At 35.3% G+C, this 14967-nt stretch overlaps 1 protein-coding gene across 1 annotated transcript in view; it reads left to right on the top strand.

Annotated features, from left to right (window-relative positions):
- COL26A1 (collagen type XXVI alpha 1 chain) overlaps positions 1 to 14967 on the top strand; it is a 216355-nt gene that overhangs the window by 178071 nt on the left and 23317 nt on the right. The window contains exon 4 of the mRNA XM_072429704.1: positions 11427 to 11488. Coding sequence (XP_072285805.1) covers positions 11427 to 11488 — 62 coding nt within the window. The remainder of the gene's footprint in view (positions 1 to 11426; positions 11489 to 14967) is intronic.

Below are 14967 nucleotides of genomic sequence, written 5' to 3'. Positions count from 1 at the left end.
CCATTACTGTCAATTAATGCATATTTTCTGTACTTGTGCTACCAATGTTAGGAGATTTATAAATGTTTTGACAAGTTATAGTTGCCACCATAAGGCTTAAGAATTTACAGGCAATACCAAACAATTTTTTTTGCACCATCTGGGGATTGCACAGCCATAAATTACTAATTATCACATAAAGTAAAATGTGCACTCTTCTTTTCTGTAGATTAAATAATATTAACAAGCCTGGTCCTGTGTCTGTTGGGTAAATCTAATCAATGTATAGGCTATATCAGTGTTATGACCTCTTAGATTGTAGGCTCTTCTGGGCAGGGTCCTCTCCTCCTCCTGTGTCACTGTCTGTATCTATCCGTCATTTGCAACTTCTATTTACTGTACAGTGCTGCATTGTTGACACTATATAAATACTGTTTATTAATAAAAATAATAATAACAATGGATATAAAGAAATAATGTACACAGCTCCATCCACTAACCTTAAAAGGAATGTAAGCCAAAACAAATAAATTCTTGCATATGGTCCATTTAGGTCTAATAAAGATACTTTTATAGTGTTTTGGTACATTTGTTAGATAAGTACCAAAAATACCTATTTTATACGAATTGCTAACATATAAAACCTTGCCTGTGCTTCTCTTTTATCAGTTACCATTATTTCCAGTTCTAAGAAACACGCAACCCCTCACTCCTATTTTATGGAAGGAAAGAGTTTTCTGTAATCTTGTTCTAGGGTGACTACATTGCTCCCCCGTGGCTACAGTATGGTAGGCAGATGAGTATGGTCACATTTTTGTTCTTGGGTTTGGATATACTTCAAATGAAATGTAGGGGAAACATGGAGTTTTTGCTATTGTTGACTACCTAATTTGGATCATTTTTGGGGACCTTAACTGTATTAATTCTACAGGATCAGTAGAAAGCATTAGGGTATATTTTAGACAAACTAAGTACAATGGTGCATGGTGGAATTAAACTCACCTCTCCTCATCTCTGGTGCCAACATTTTCACCCAGTCTTCTTTTGGGTTTGTGTCAGAAGGGCATGACTTCCGCATGTACATCGGGGTCTATTCATTTATACCTTGCACCTGGATGTGTTGGGACTGTACACTGAGGTGTGTATGGGCACCTTACTGTACATTCAACAAAAGATTGTGAACAGAAGGCTGTTTGTTTTATTGCAGAATGACGTACAGATCTGCCTTCTTGTGATATTAGTTTTTAATCTTTATTACCTCCTTCATTGGAGGTATTGTATTGTTGCTCCCAAAGCTCCAAAGCCTTCAGTCATGTTTTCCATATCTTGACCTGAGTAGGGTTTACAAGCCTAACAAGCCTGCAAGCCTAACACATATGCATTCATGTTAATAGGAATTTAAATTGATTTAGCAAATTTAGCCCTATATTTGAGGCTGTATCTGCACTTTTAATCTGCATTTGCACTTGTCAAACAGAATAAAAAAATCAGCTTGGTACTGTATGCGTGTCATGTATCGTTTAAGCTTTTAGTTTTACTTTTTTTTAATAGGGAAAATTTCATGTCATTTTATGGGTAAGCCAGTGTCTGAAGATATATGCGCTGTCCCTGTTGAGTGATTACCAAATTCATAGCCTAAGGATAATTTGGAACTTCTGCCTGTGCAGATGGTATGGATGTAGATGTCATGTCCTGTCCCTTGCTGACCTCAGAGGTTTCATACCAGGATCATTGCATAAACTGGAACGCCCATCACTGATGCAGTGGACACAGAATCTATATCGTCATGATATTGCAGATATCATGTAATGCCTAACAACCTTTTTGAAAGCTGAGCTACGCATTTGTTACATAATCATTCTTTTTAATCCGGGTCTCTAGTTGAATGACCTGACTCAAACGGCACGATCCTTCTACTAATGTTATAAGAGTAAGATCAGTATACCTTACTTTAGACTCTGCCATATAGGGTTAGGTGCCAACAACATTCTGTCAGGAGTCCACCTAACTAGTGACTAAATGAAAAGGGGCTTTGGAATTACAGAGCACTAGAAAAATACACGTCGATATTATATTACCCAACTCCATGGAAACCGAGTTGTAAAACATGCGTCCCTAAATTTGGACTCTGGAAAGTTTCATGTGGTTCTTCATTATGAGAAGCCTTTGTAATTGGGGTTTAGGGGGATGGATAAAAATGTTAAGCGCATACCAATAAAATGTGCAACTGATTTCTGAAGGACTTAGGATGAAAACAATTTAATTTAAAAGCTGCAAGTTTACATTGGTTCTGTAATTTCTTGGCATAATATTTTAGAGCTGGAAAATGATGAAGAGATTAACTAGATTTATGTTGGCACACCCAGGTGTGTGCTGGCATGTAAATAGGTAATAGAAGGAAAAGAGTCATTACAAAGAGCAAGCTTATGGTTTTTACCAATTACTCTAGGCCAAAGATATCAGGCAAAGTCGAGTTCAACAGGAACACGCTTGTGCTCTTTGCCAGTGATTACACTAATCACATTTAATTTACAGAAGTAACAACAAGCTAGCATTAGTAGTATGTTTACCCACAAAAATGTACCTCTACTTTAAATATTTACAAATATAGGGATTTTTGAAGTCAGGGAAATTCCAAGGCTGTAAAAAATGATAGGTAACAAAAATAAACTAAAAAAATAAGACTTTTAACCTTGTTTTATTACTAAAGAGTGTATGCTTGGTATATTAAATGCAAGGAAGTGAATATAAACTCTAGCAATGAACATATTTTATCTATGCCCATCTATTCTCATAAATAAGTACTTTTATGTTAGACATTTTGAAAAATTCTGTACTTTGTGTACACTTTCTATATTATTAGTTGTACTAGTTTTTATATTAGGACTACCCAATAATTAGTTTTTCTGTTGTGGAGATGGTAAAGTGTAAGGGTCTAAATACTTTAGCACATAAATACTGGGATAAGATGATACCATTCAGTCCATAGTCCTGTGTGTTCTCAGTCCAAAATAGGATTTGCTGGTAAATCTGTTCATAAGACAAAATAAGTCAAGAATTTGAACCCACCCAATCCTGGTTCCTTAGCTAATATTACTCATGGCAATAATTGCTAACAAACAGCAGTGGGGGGCGGGCAGGTTCACCTTACTAGACTAGACTTACTTACTGCAGCACTGGGTCCTAGGTTTGGATCCCAGTCAGAATACTAACTGCAAAGAATTTGCATATTCTCCCTGTGTTCGTGCGGGTTCCCTCTGTTTCCCCTACACTACCAAAAACATCCCAGAAACTGTCCTTGGTATTTGTGGAAAATAAACCAAAGCAAAACCAGAGGCAGCGATAGTTGCCAGCTGCAGGAGGCACTATAGATGCATGAGAATAAAAATTAGAGAACAAAAGCTAAATCAAAATTTAAAAAGAGAAAAGAACTGCCATTCCACAATATTCTGGGGGCTCCTGGATTGTTCAGTGGAGAAACAAAATCGATGGCCAAGTGCACGGAGGTACCTAATATTTAGTACTAGTAGTACATAATTACCAGCATTTACTGTTATTTTTTCATTACTCCAAATCTTTGCGCTCTCTCCCCTTCACTTGCATTATGATCATTCATCGTCCATCGTCCGTGGATCCACCAGGACGGTCGTTCGGACGATGGGTGCTGTACACACGCCAGATTCTCAACCGATATCAGCCATGAGCCGATTATCGAGCGAGAACCATTGGACATGTGTACGTAGCTTTACTGTGAATATTGAACTGCAAAAGATCGTGTACAGCAACACGAGATAACCAGTTTTGTTTAAGATTATTGCTATGGGTTATTGCATTACAACAATATAATTTTTAAAATAAAATAAGAAATTCTCTAAATTCCCCATATCTCTGCTTTATTATAATTATAGTCGTCGACCATGGTATAAGTTCCTTATATGCATCTTTTTACTATTTACATTGCTGAAATCGGTTATTGTTTGCGCAAGAGCAATTATATAGTTACCATTATTATTGCTAATATAGAATAAAAAAGTATTCCATGTTCTTGTAATTCTCCTTTCTTGTCAAGCAATTACTATATATTTTCTTTATTTCGTAAAGAAATTGTATTTATTCTGTTTTAAGATTTATCACCTTGCAGTTTGTGAACACTTATAGATAATTTGAAAGTCATTTTTTTTTTAAATTGCTTGGTACGTCAGTGTGCTTTTCCCCACTAAGGACTGATTGTTAATCTTCCCTAATTCCAACCTTTAGGTGCGCCTGCCAGGATTTAAGTATAGAAAGCCCACTTATGCAGTAATGTGTAACAGGGCTGTACTGCCTGCTGGGGAAGGAACAATTTTGTAATGCAGAATTTTATTTGGGATTTTATGGATCAGACATCTATAGTAAATGACCACATCCATGGATAAGCTGGTGGATTTTAATTGGGATACTCTGGATTTAAAGAGCTGAAAGGCTGAATTGTAAGACTTGCAAGTACTTTTTCACACTTCCATGTCACAAAATGTCCCAGCCTGGCACTTCATTTCTGTTTCTAACCTACACTGCTCTGGACTTTAGAACAGTTGCAGCTTTTATGCATTGTATGTTTCTGTTTTCTCATTAGTTTAAATATTTCAAAATGTTCAACCTAAGTCGAAACTTAAAAATCTGGTAATTAAAAAAACAGGTGTCTACCCTAGTGCTAATGCCTCCCCACCAATCCCCAAAGTTCGGTAAATTAGTTATTTGATATTTCCAAATACAGGAAATTCGGTGAGGAAAATAGTTCAAGCCAATGGCTCAAACAATAATTCCACCCAACGCAAATATGCTACCCTCTGTTGGGGCAATCTCAAGTTGTTTTCATTAATGGCCATTACAGACACAGCACAAAAGCTAAAATAACACACATTTAAATCCACTGATCCTTCAGAGGACTGAACATAGGTGGTAGCTTGTGTTCCATTCGCTTTGAATTAGAATTTCTGCTAAATTACCATTTTAGACAAAGTAAGTGAGAGCAGTTTGCTCATTTGTCAGGTCACATAGAGACAGTAAAATATGGGGTGTTTGAAAGACCCAATAAAATTAAGTGATGCATTTTATTTAGGCCTAATAAAGTGGGCCCCTAGTGTTTATTAAATAAGGAGGTTACTATTACTTGGGAAGAAAACATATACTAAGAAGTGTAACACAAGATAAAGTGGGATAACAATGAGTAAGGAGTAAAATTTTTTATCTATTCATAATGGACTAAGTGGTTTTGCAAAGTTTTTTTTACATATTAGTTTTCTAAACCTAGTGTCAAATTGCCTAGAGAGCATTGAAATTTTTTATTTTTTCGGCATTTCCATCTCTGTTTCTCCATCCTGCTAAAATATGCAGACTTCTGTGACCCACTAGGATAGAAAAGGTAGAGAGAGAAGGTAGAACACTCAAAACCTAAGACCAACTATTTAGCTATTCATTAAATGATCAGCTTTTCTTCAGTGTAATCATTTGTGAGTTACAACTTCAAAAAAAGGAAAAAATATAGAATAGGTGATATAGAATATAGAAGAGGTAAATGCCAAACAAAACGAGCATCAACTGTAGACAGAATAGATTTGAATACCAAAAAAATATGTTTTTGTGACATTAAAAACTTAAAATCATGGCATTTTTTTTTTATTAAAACACATAACCCTACCTATGATTTACAACTGATGATTCACAACTAGCATAAGATGGCCATACTCAACAGGTCTCCCCAGTATTTTGTCTTAGCCATTATGCCCAGAATCAACAAATTTGTTGTTCCTTACCAAACGTCATGGGGCATAATTATCCTATGAATGGGATCACTCTACATTTTTTTGAATATTTTTTTAACCCATTTCAATCAGTCCAAGAGATCCTCTGACTGCAATGCTAATTGCATCTGTGTGTTCAGGCTTATTGCTGACAGTTTTCACTGGACAGTCAGTACAATAAAAAGCATTTTTGGAACTTAGTAGGAAACAATTTTTAAACAAAATTTTATTCAAATAAACAATTCTTTGATTGTTAATACTTTTTATATAATAATTTATACAATAGAAGGTCAGATCTCAAATAGAGACAACTGTGGATAAAGGAGGGACTATAATGGATTTGTTCTAAATGCGTGACAGTCTCCTAAAATGGAATAGTTAGACGTTGTGTGGAACTGTTTTTGAACAAATTTGATCATCAGTATGTCTGGAAGTTATCTAATTGTATAGTGTCCTCATATATATTCAACATGTATATTATCTTATATCTTCTTAGGTCACGTCAAAGTCCAGCAGGGCAAAGTTTTAAAGAATAGCAAACCTGGCAGACGTTCTAACCCTTTCCTACTTTATTCAAAAGGTTAGAATTTGCACATTTCTCCAATAAAAGTTATCATTGTTTTAATTAAGAATAAAATAAATCTTTAAAGGACAACTTCACCCATATTAAATTGTCCTTTAAAAAAAACCTTCACTGAGTGCAGCCACATGAGATAGCAACCTTTTCTTCCGGGAGGTCTTAGGCAGCTCCTTTTTCATTGATGCTGCAACGCCATTCTTTCCTAATGGTTCTTCATGAATAGTTTGTCAAAGGACTCGTAGAAGCAGACATACATGCATAAGAAGAGCTGTCCAGTACCTTGCAAAGGAAAGAAAGGTTTGTGTAAACCCAAGTTGGCTGCACTTTGAGGGGTGGGGGATTTGGACTATGTCGATAAAAGTGAAGCTGTCCTTTAAATTTAACATATTAGGCAACTGAAAAAAGCCTTCATGTCACATCAAAAATCCAGAATCCAACTGTTGTATCAGAACCTGATTGTCAATGTTGTTAAATCACATATTTCTTTTTTTAAGTATGTATATTCTGCAAGTAAAATTATTATCAGGGGTAATCATTGTTGTGTAAAATATGTGTTGATAGACTTTTTAATTCAATTTATTTTTGCTATATAACTACATGTGGAAAGGAATAGTATATAAGATTATTTACATGACTGTTTTTTCTATTTTTTTAAACAACCGAAAGTGGTAGCACAATGAACAGTACTGATTACCTCTGTAAACTTTGTCAATGGAACAAACCCTCTGAGCTAAAGTCTGTTGGTGGCATAAGCAGCTCTTAAAATGGATTGCGTTTCTTTCATCCAACCGGGTTTCCCTGGTACTTGGCACTGGTGACTGAAACATTGTTGAAATAAATACGTTTATTTTAATCACTCTGTGGCATGTTTCCTAGGTCCACATGTAAGAGGTTGGCATGAAGACAGTTTTCATATTTTATGTCCTGATACACTCATCTCTCATTGACTGCACCGCTGGAGAATATCTTGTTAGCAGTATGTCTTAAGTGTTTATAGTGTGCCAGACAGAAAATCTGGAATAACACAGCTCCAAATTCTTGTGTGCCTAAACTTTTTAAATAACTAGTTAGTTAAACAGCTTGCTGTACTTGTTACAGAGCAAGCAACATCTAAATAGGGGTTTTAGGAGGAAATGAGATATATTGTACTGAAGTGCATAACCAAATACCAGCCATCACCATTCTGCCTTTGTGCTGTTGTGTTTGACTAGCTTTAATTATTTAAAATAAACATACATTTTGTTTTCCTCTTGGATTTTCTTCCAAATAAATGTCCATATAACTATACCTGAAAATTTTTTATACAAAACACTTAGTTTATATACTAAACAAGTGAAGGCAAATAGGATCAAAGTATCGTTAAAGTATCAATACTTCAACTTCACTAAGACAGAGTCCCATAATATTATTCTGCCACGTAAGCTGGAGATGGAGTTTTTTTTTTATAACCAAGGACATGCTTCTTTTGTCCTGCTGAATATCTAAAGGTTACTTTAAAATCCTAAAGTTACCACCTGGACCTTTAAAACTTAGTTTGACTTTCCTTCTTACATAATCCTATCTAGGACCTCCCTTTATCACTTAAAGAAGAACTATCAAAAAAATAGTGCTTACCTTTACAGATGGAAAGCCGTTGATCCCTTTGCAATCGTTGTGCGGTCCATCCCATGCTGTCCGATCTTCCTTCCTTGTCCCGGCATGAACTGAACACAGGATGCAGCCATCTTCTTCCACCATCCATCCTTTTATATAAAGTAAAACATGTGGTGATAGGTTATCATTAAAACAAAAGTTACACTCAGAATATAGCTTTCTTCACTAGAGTAGTAGACTTTATTGAATACTGTTCTGATCCAGTGAAACTAAAATTATTATGACCTAGAAACTCTGAATATCTCCTTAACCAGAATGATTACCATCATACATAAACAAGGAAAGAATAGAAAACATAGCGGCCTTACCAGTCCTTTTCTGGACGGCTGCCACCAGCTCCTCCTGCTGCTATCGTCACAATAACACCTTCCTAAGAACATTGTTTATCATATACATACAAGCTTCGTATTTTAATAAGATTTAACCCTACCAGGAACACAGATATCTTTCACCAATCTCAAAACATCCCCAATTCCTATGATTTTGACCTAAGAAATGAACATTTAATAAGTTACACTAACTACTATACCATCCAAAGCTTATCCAACCTACTTACCTGCTATCTAAAACTCTGGCCCTTTATGTGAGTTCCGCCTCTGATCTTATATCTCATTGTTAGTATTATCTACCGGGTCAAAATACCAAATTCATGTTGTCCCCTGAGGGACGCGAAATGCGTCAGGAGAGACCGTAATAATACTACATTTATCTTGACCCACCAATCTGAACATCCATTTTAAAACACATCAATACTATACATTGATAGAGATTGTATAATATGTACAGTAAACACAAAAGATTCTCCCTCATTGTGTTTACATGATTTATGTATACTGTTATGTTTGTAGGATTATTTTATACAAAATATATAAAGGAGTTTATCTAGTTTTAATCAAGCTTACCATAAAGAGCCGCTAATTTTTTTAATCCTTTCCCTGTCTTTTTACAATATAAAGGCTCGGCCCATTTACTTTGGTAATTTGTATTTATATTGCTTTGGGTACTGGCCTTTCACCATTTGCACTAATACCATCATACATAATATGCACACATATGCTAAATACATGTGCTTTTGCCATCAGCAAACATAGACCTACCTCTTCTGCTCTACATAATCCGTAAGAAGGAACGTAATTTAGGAAACTGAAGAAGCTTAAAAAACGAATGACACTGACTACAGCTGTTTATTAATTTAAAAAAAGTGTTTTCAGGTACAAAGTTCTGATGTTTAAAGGCAAGGCTACATATCTGCATTTATTTACACCAGCCCCTACCATAAATTCTTATTGACCCATTTTTATGATTGGATACCATACTGGCCAATTTACAGAAAGAAGGAAGGTCATGCTTTAAAACCAACAGAAAAGGTCAGAGCTTTGCCCCCCAGGCTGGACTGGCATTGGGATATGAGCTTTTAGGTTACAGCAGCTAGCTCCTGCGTCACTATTATGGCAGTCTTTGGGGGGAATCCCAACATCTATGGCATGATATTTAACATACCCAAAATTATCAGATATCACCCATAGCTCCGAAAGATTTTACAGGTAAACATCTTGAGGTGAAACTATCCCAATATTGTTATCCTAGCGGCAGGGTTGTTTTAAGGTTTTTTAAGGACGCAAAAACATGAAATACTTTCCAAACTTTTAGCAATATACTGCCTATTTTCAATATGTCTTTCATTACTACATCAGAGCCATAGCTGCATAAAAAATCTTCTTTTCCTGAAAAATGATTGTTTAATGCTGAAATCTACAGGAAACTGATTGATAATGAAGTAGTGACTGACAAGATCAATCAAGGTTCAGTCCTCATGAAAAGTTACTTGTAGATGGACCTTTCAGACATTGTGTACTGGAACACATTTTCCATGCTCTCAGGAAATCCTAGAACATTCATCTTATAGGATGAGAAGAGCACACTGAATAGCTGCTGTCAGACATTCCCCCAGTCTGTTCTCAGCCAGTCATCACGTGCAATATGAAAGCCGTCAAGGTTATCGTTTCATGTGGTAACAAATACGTATGGTATACAATTTCCAGATGTTAATCGCCATTGTTTTTACGCCAACCTTGTTCCTGAGTTCATTTTATTTCAATATTTAAAAGACAAATCAAGTACATTTCAAAAATTCTACATAGAAACATATGCTGTGGTGCATGCGAGTCATTTGTATTATTTTTACACACAAAGGCTTATTAAATTGTGCAATTTAATACAATTAATGAGAGACTATCTGTAATTGATTGATCATCATTGCTATTACAAATTCCTTTAATGAAACCTTTCTTGGGGGAAGCAAGGTGGTGCCATTGTTGACTTGGTCCCTATTTAATGTACAGAACTCTGTAATATGTTGGTGCTATATAAATCCTGTTTATTAATAATAATATTATCAGCCTAGTACATGCATGAAGATAATGAATCTGATTTCATTCTGACTTGCTGATTTGCACACTTGTCCGAAGTCTATGGTGAAGTTAGCTTGTAAGCATAAAAGCCAAGCAACTAGTATTTTCAGATGAAGACCTGCAATGGAAGGTTTGCCTCAATAATAACCACAGCATGAAGGATCAATATTAAAAATACCTTTCTTTACATAATCATTGCTGTTCATGAAAACCTATCACTTGTTTAAGCCTACCTTAAAGGATCATTTCTTTAATGGCAGCCCGTGAAACAATGGTCATATAAACACTTTGGTCAGGGCTATGTAACATTATATGCAGAAAAGAGAAGAGGGAGCAGAAAAAGAGGGTTGGTGTGGGACTTTCAGTTTATAGATGGAAAGCTGTTATCAATCAGTTTTTTACATTCAAGGAAAGCATGCAGCCTCCTAGGATATGTGATTTATGTATCCCAGGAGGCTGCAGGTTACCCATTAAAAAGAAAAGGTATTAAAAAAAATTAAAAAAACAAAACATTGTTTTCATTATAAAAAAGTGTTAGCCACCATTTTATATATAATGTAAAAAAATAGTGACACATCTGCTTAAAGCAAGTGACAAGGAGAAAAAGGTGTAATGAAAAGAACGAATGGGAGAAAAAAAGCTAAAGTTTATTGCAAGGGTTAGCACACAATTTAAAGCCCAGGTTCGGGCTAGCCAAAAAATAAAAATCTGTATAATCACTATTTCCTCTACACCAAAAACTTCACATATACAGAACAAATCCTTAGTTAGTCTGGGGTAGGGGGTAAAAAATGAAATAAAGAGTATTACTTATCGTACCTGATGGCTCTGCAGGTTTACACCCTGTTGGTTCTCCCAGGGCTGGGGAAGGGAAAGAGGATTCAAAAGTTTTTGCCATAAAAACTTTTTTTTGATACTTTCACCTTTAAATAACTGGTATTTGCACCTTCTTAAAAAGCATTAATTGTTTCTGTATTTGAATTGTTTATTATTATCTTCACAATTTGCTTTTTTTATTTACAGAATGTATGAATTGCACAAGACTGGCAGCGATAGCAGAAAGGATAAGCAATCTGGAAGCAAAGGTAGGTGTCTTATTTTTACCATGAATATGACTGAGACCATATTATATAATATTTATTTGTATAGCATCAACCTGTTACTCTCAGCTCAGCTGTTTAAATGTTCTTCATTCATCTTCGGTTGTATTTACAATGTTTACTTTTCACACAGTTGTATTACACTTAATTATGCAATTTATAGGCAGTGTATACAGTCCCTTTCAAAGTATAAAATCTTCATTTTGGGTCTTCATTAAAATGTTGTTTATTGGCCTCACTTTAAAGACTACCTAATGCAACTTCATTGGATTGTATCACAACTATGGTGAACTTGCCTGGTTGGATTACAGTTGGATATATACTGCAGGGGCTATCAGCTTTGTCATTGCTAGCCTGCAGCATGTGAATCAGCACCTGGTTACACCTAGTCCTGGCCACTGCTTTCTGGGTTTGGCAACTTGTTCACTTACCAAGCCTGTATGTACGCAGAAAGAGGGTCACTGAAATCTGCTTATTAAGGACGAGAAATACACAGGTTGTCTTTGCTGCATTTGAAAATGTTATTTGCCTAGTCACTGACCTAGAATAAGTTTGCACATATTCTGCCTGCACTGGCTTCATACTTATTACAAATCAGTGATCCAGTAATGCAAACTAGGTATTTCCCATTGCCACGAATGGATAAAGGAGACTTCTTTCCAAGAGTAACAAAATTAGGTAATTGGGCATATCCTAAACTTTAGTCATGATACATATATATTTTTGAGGCAAAGAGATGAACATACACTAGCTCATTTTGAAGCAAAGTATGACCTACTTTAGGGGCTGTTCAGTTCAAAAAATATTTAGCTTATACAGATGATCAGAAGTATTCACTAAATTAATAAATTAAATTATGATCAATAATCCTACAACAATTAAAACATTCCCTCTGTCTGGTCTTTTGTTTCTGAAATTTTATATTCTCACAGAGCTCTTGATTTCTATGTTTTTATATTGTATACGATTCTGTCTTGCTCTACCTCGACGTTTGTACTGAACTTTATTTGGCAACATTGGTTTTGAGCAGCTATGCACTTTTTTTGTAACTTTTTGTAGTTTTCTATGCCACTTGTTTTTTTTTTTTTGTTCATTTTATTGTTTTGTAAAATTTGTTAAAAAACAATATAAATAAAAACATGAAAATTAAATAGACATGAAATATAGTGTATACTGTACAGTAAGTACCTTAACTTAAATTAGCTCACTTAATAAAAATATTACCCTAAGAATAAACTCTGTGTCTGTCATATCAGAATTGCCCTTTACTGGTCTTTCTTATAAGGACAAAAAATGGCAATCACACCTTTTATTGGATTAAACCTTAATTCCAAGTAATCCTTGCATTTGTAGAACACCAATCTCTTTCTTAAAAGTTGGCAGTTACCCTGTGGTATTCATATCGGTTGTATAAAACAGTGAATGCTACTGTCCTTTACAAAAACAGAATTGGATTGTAAAAATACGAATATAACTATTGTAAATCTACCAAACACATATTTTATAAAGCTGTTACAATTTCTTGTCACCTGCCTGCAAGATTAACGCTTTCACTGGAAGCTAAAAAAGCAAATTCTTATAAACTAAAATACAGGAAAAAAGTGAATTAGAAAATGGGGCTTCTGCACATAAAACAATGACTGTTCCATATTTGGGCCTGATTTATTTAAGCTCTCAGAGGCTGGGGAGGATACACTTTCACCAGTGAAGCTAGGAGATCCAGCAAACCTGGAATGGATTTCCTCAAGTCATTTGCTATTTGCTAGCCAATTTTTGGAGTCCTGGACCGGATACAATCCAGGTTTTCTTGGGTCACCCAGCTTCACTGATGAAAGTCTATCCTCTCCAGTCTTGGAGAGCTTTAATAAATCAGGCCCTTTAACTTAATACTTGACTTTGGATGAAACAAACTTCTTTAGACTGTACTGCTGAAAAATTTTTAAAATGATTGTGAAAACTATGAACTTATTTTCTGTTTGCTTGTTAAATTTTTTTTAAAAGGGACGAAAGCTAGAATAAATGAATAAATGAACTGTGGTAATGGGATCCTATTTGCCTCTTATAATGTACAGCTGGAAAAGCAGGTAGCAGTCTTATATAAACTTACTGCCCAGATACAATATCCAAGGAAGTGTCTGTAGATGGCAGGACCAGCGGGACTGGGAACTAGTTGGCTGCTTTTTTGATGCTAACAGTCAGTCACTCATTACTATTAACAAGTTTCCAGACTGCTGACCAATGTCATCCAGCTTTATTAGTACTCCTGTACATTACCTGTACAATTCCTCTGGCATACTGCAGTTAAAGTTTGCCCTTTATTGGGCACTTAAAAAAGAACTGAACTTTGGAAGCTGTGCCCAAATTGGGCAGGCAGAGGGCAAAAGACTAATCACCAGCATTAAAGTTGGTCTCCCTGCAGCTGATAGTTCTGTAATATTGACATACACTGCATTGATATGCACTCTGCCCTTATGTATAGGTAGTAGGGCTTTTGATTTCATATGTCAGAGCCAATAGCAAGAACAGCAATGAGCAGCAGAGTATTGACATCTCCCCACCTGTGCCCAATCTCTAAGCCCAACTTTGCATGTGCAATTTACTATCTTTGCAATTTAATTGCTGGTATGCATTCTGAAATAAAAACAAAGAATTCCTGTTGTTATGTGGCACCTGTAATTATGGTGCGTTGGCAGTCTCCTGAGATTTTATGTATATATTATGTGCATTTTACCCATGTATAATGTATATTTCATATTTGCTTGGATTTAAATCAAATATGGTATGACTTACTAAAACTTCTAAAAGTGTAACCATTCTACCTCTGCCTGTTTAATTTAGCCTGACACATTCTTCCAGTGCAGTCACTTATAGCAAATTTTGGATTTCCCTTTATTAACGTTGGCCACTCAAATCAGTCAAACTTACTTTATTCTTAAATCATAAATTACTATGCTTGGCAAGAGCGCAGGAAACACTTAAACTGATTTAAGTCTATTTTCATTTATAAATGAATGCCTGCACAGTGAAAATGATAAAATAAATGTTTTGAGAATTTACCATAATCTTCAGGAGAAGATGTCAGATTTAATAAGAAGTGCTTATACATACTTTAGCCTACCTTGACATAGAAACAGGGAAATAAAGTGCATTCACAGTACTTTCATTGGCAGGTATTTTGTGCAAGTGCAATCTCTCAGGAAATTCACCTGTGTACAGTCAATCCTAGATTTGTGGAAAGGTAAAACAGATTCAAGTCGGGCACAGTTTTTGTTGGAGATTGGATGCTTTCTGTTTCATTATAATTTAATAATGTACTTGCAAGAATCAAATAAGACTAATAAAACAGAATGCAGCTTATCTCCTACATTAACCCTGGCTCACTCCCTAAAGACTTTCTTACCTTGCCTCTGCAAAGGCTCCCCAAAACCCCCTTCAGATTTTTTATTTTTTTTTTATTTTATTTA

Source organism: Pyxicephalus adspersus, chromosome 1, assembly GCF_032062135.1.
Source record: "Pyxicephalus adspersus chromosome 1, UCB_Pads_2.0, whole genome shotgun sequence".
Lineage (NCBI taxonomy): Eukaryota > Metazoa > Chordata > Amphibia > Anura > Pyxicephalidae > Pyxicephalus > Pyxicephalus adspersus.
The sequence above is the reverse complement of the archived record's forward strand: the minus strand, read 5'-3'. Positions and strand labels throughout refer to the sequence as shown.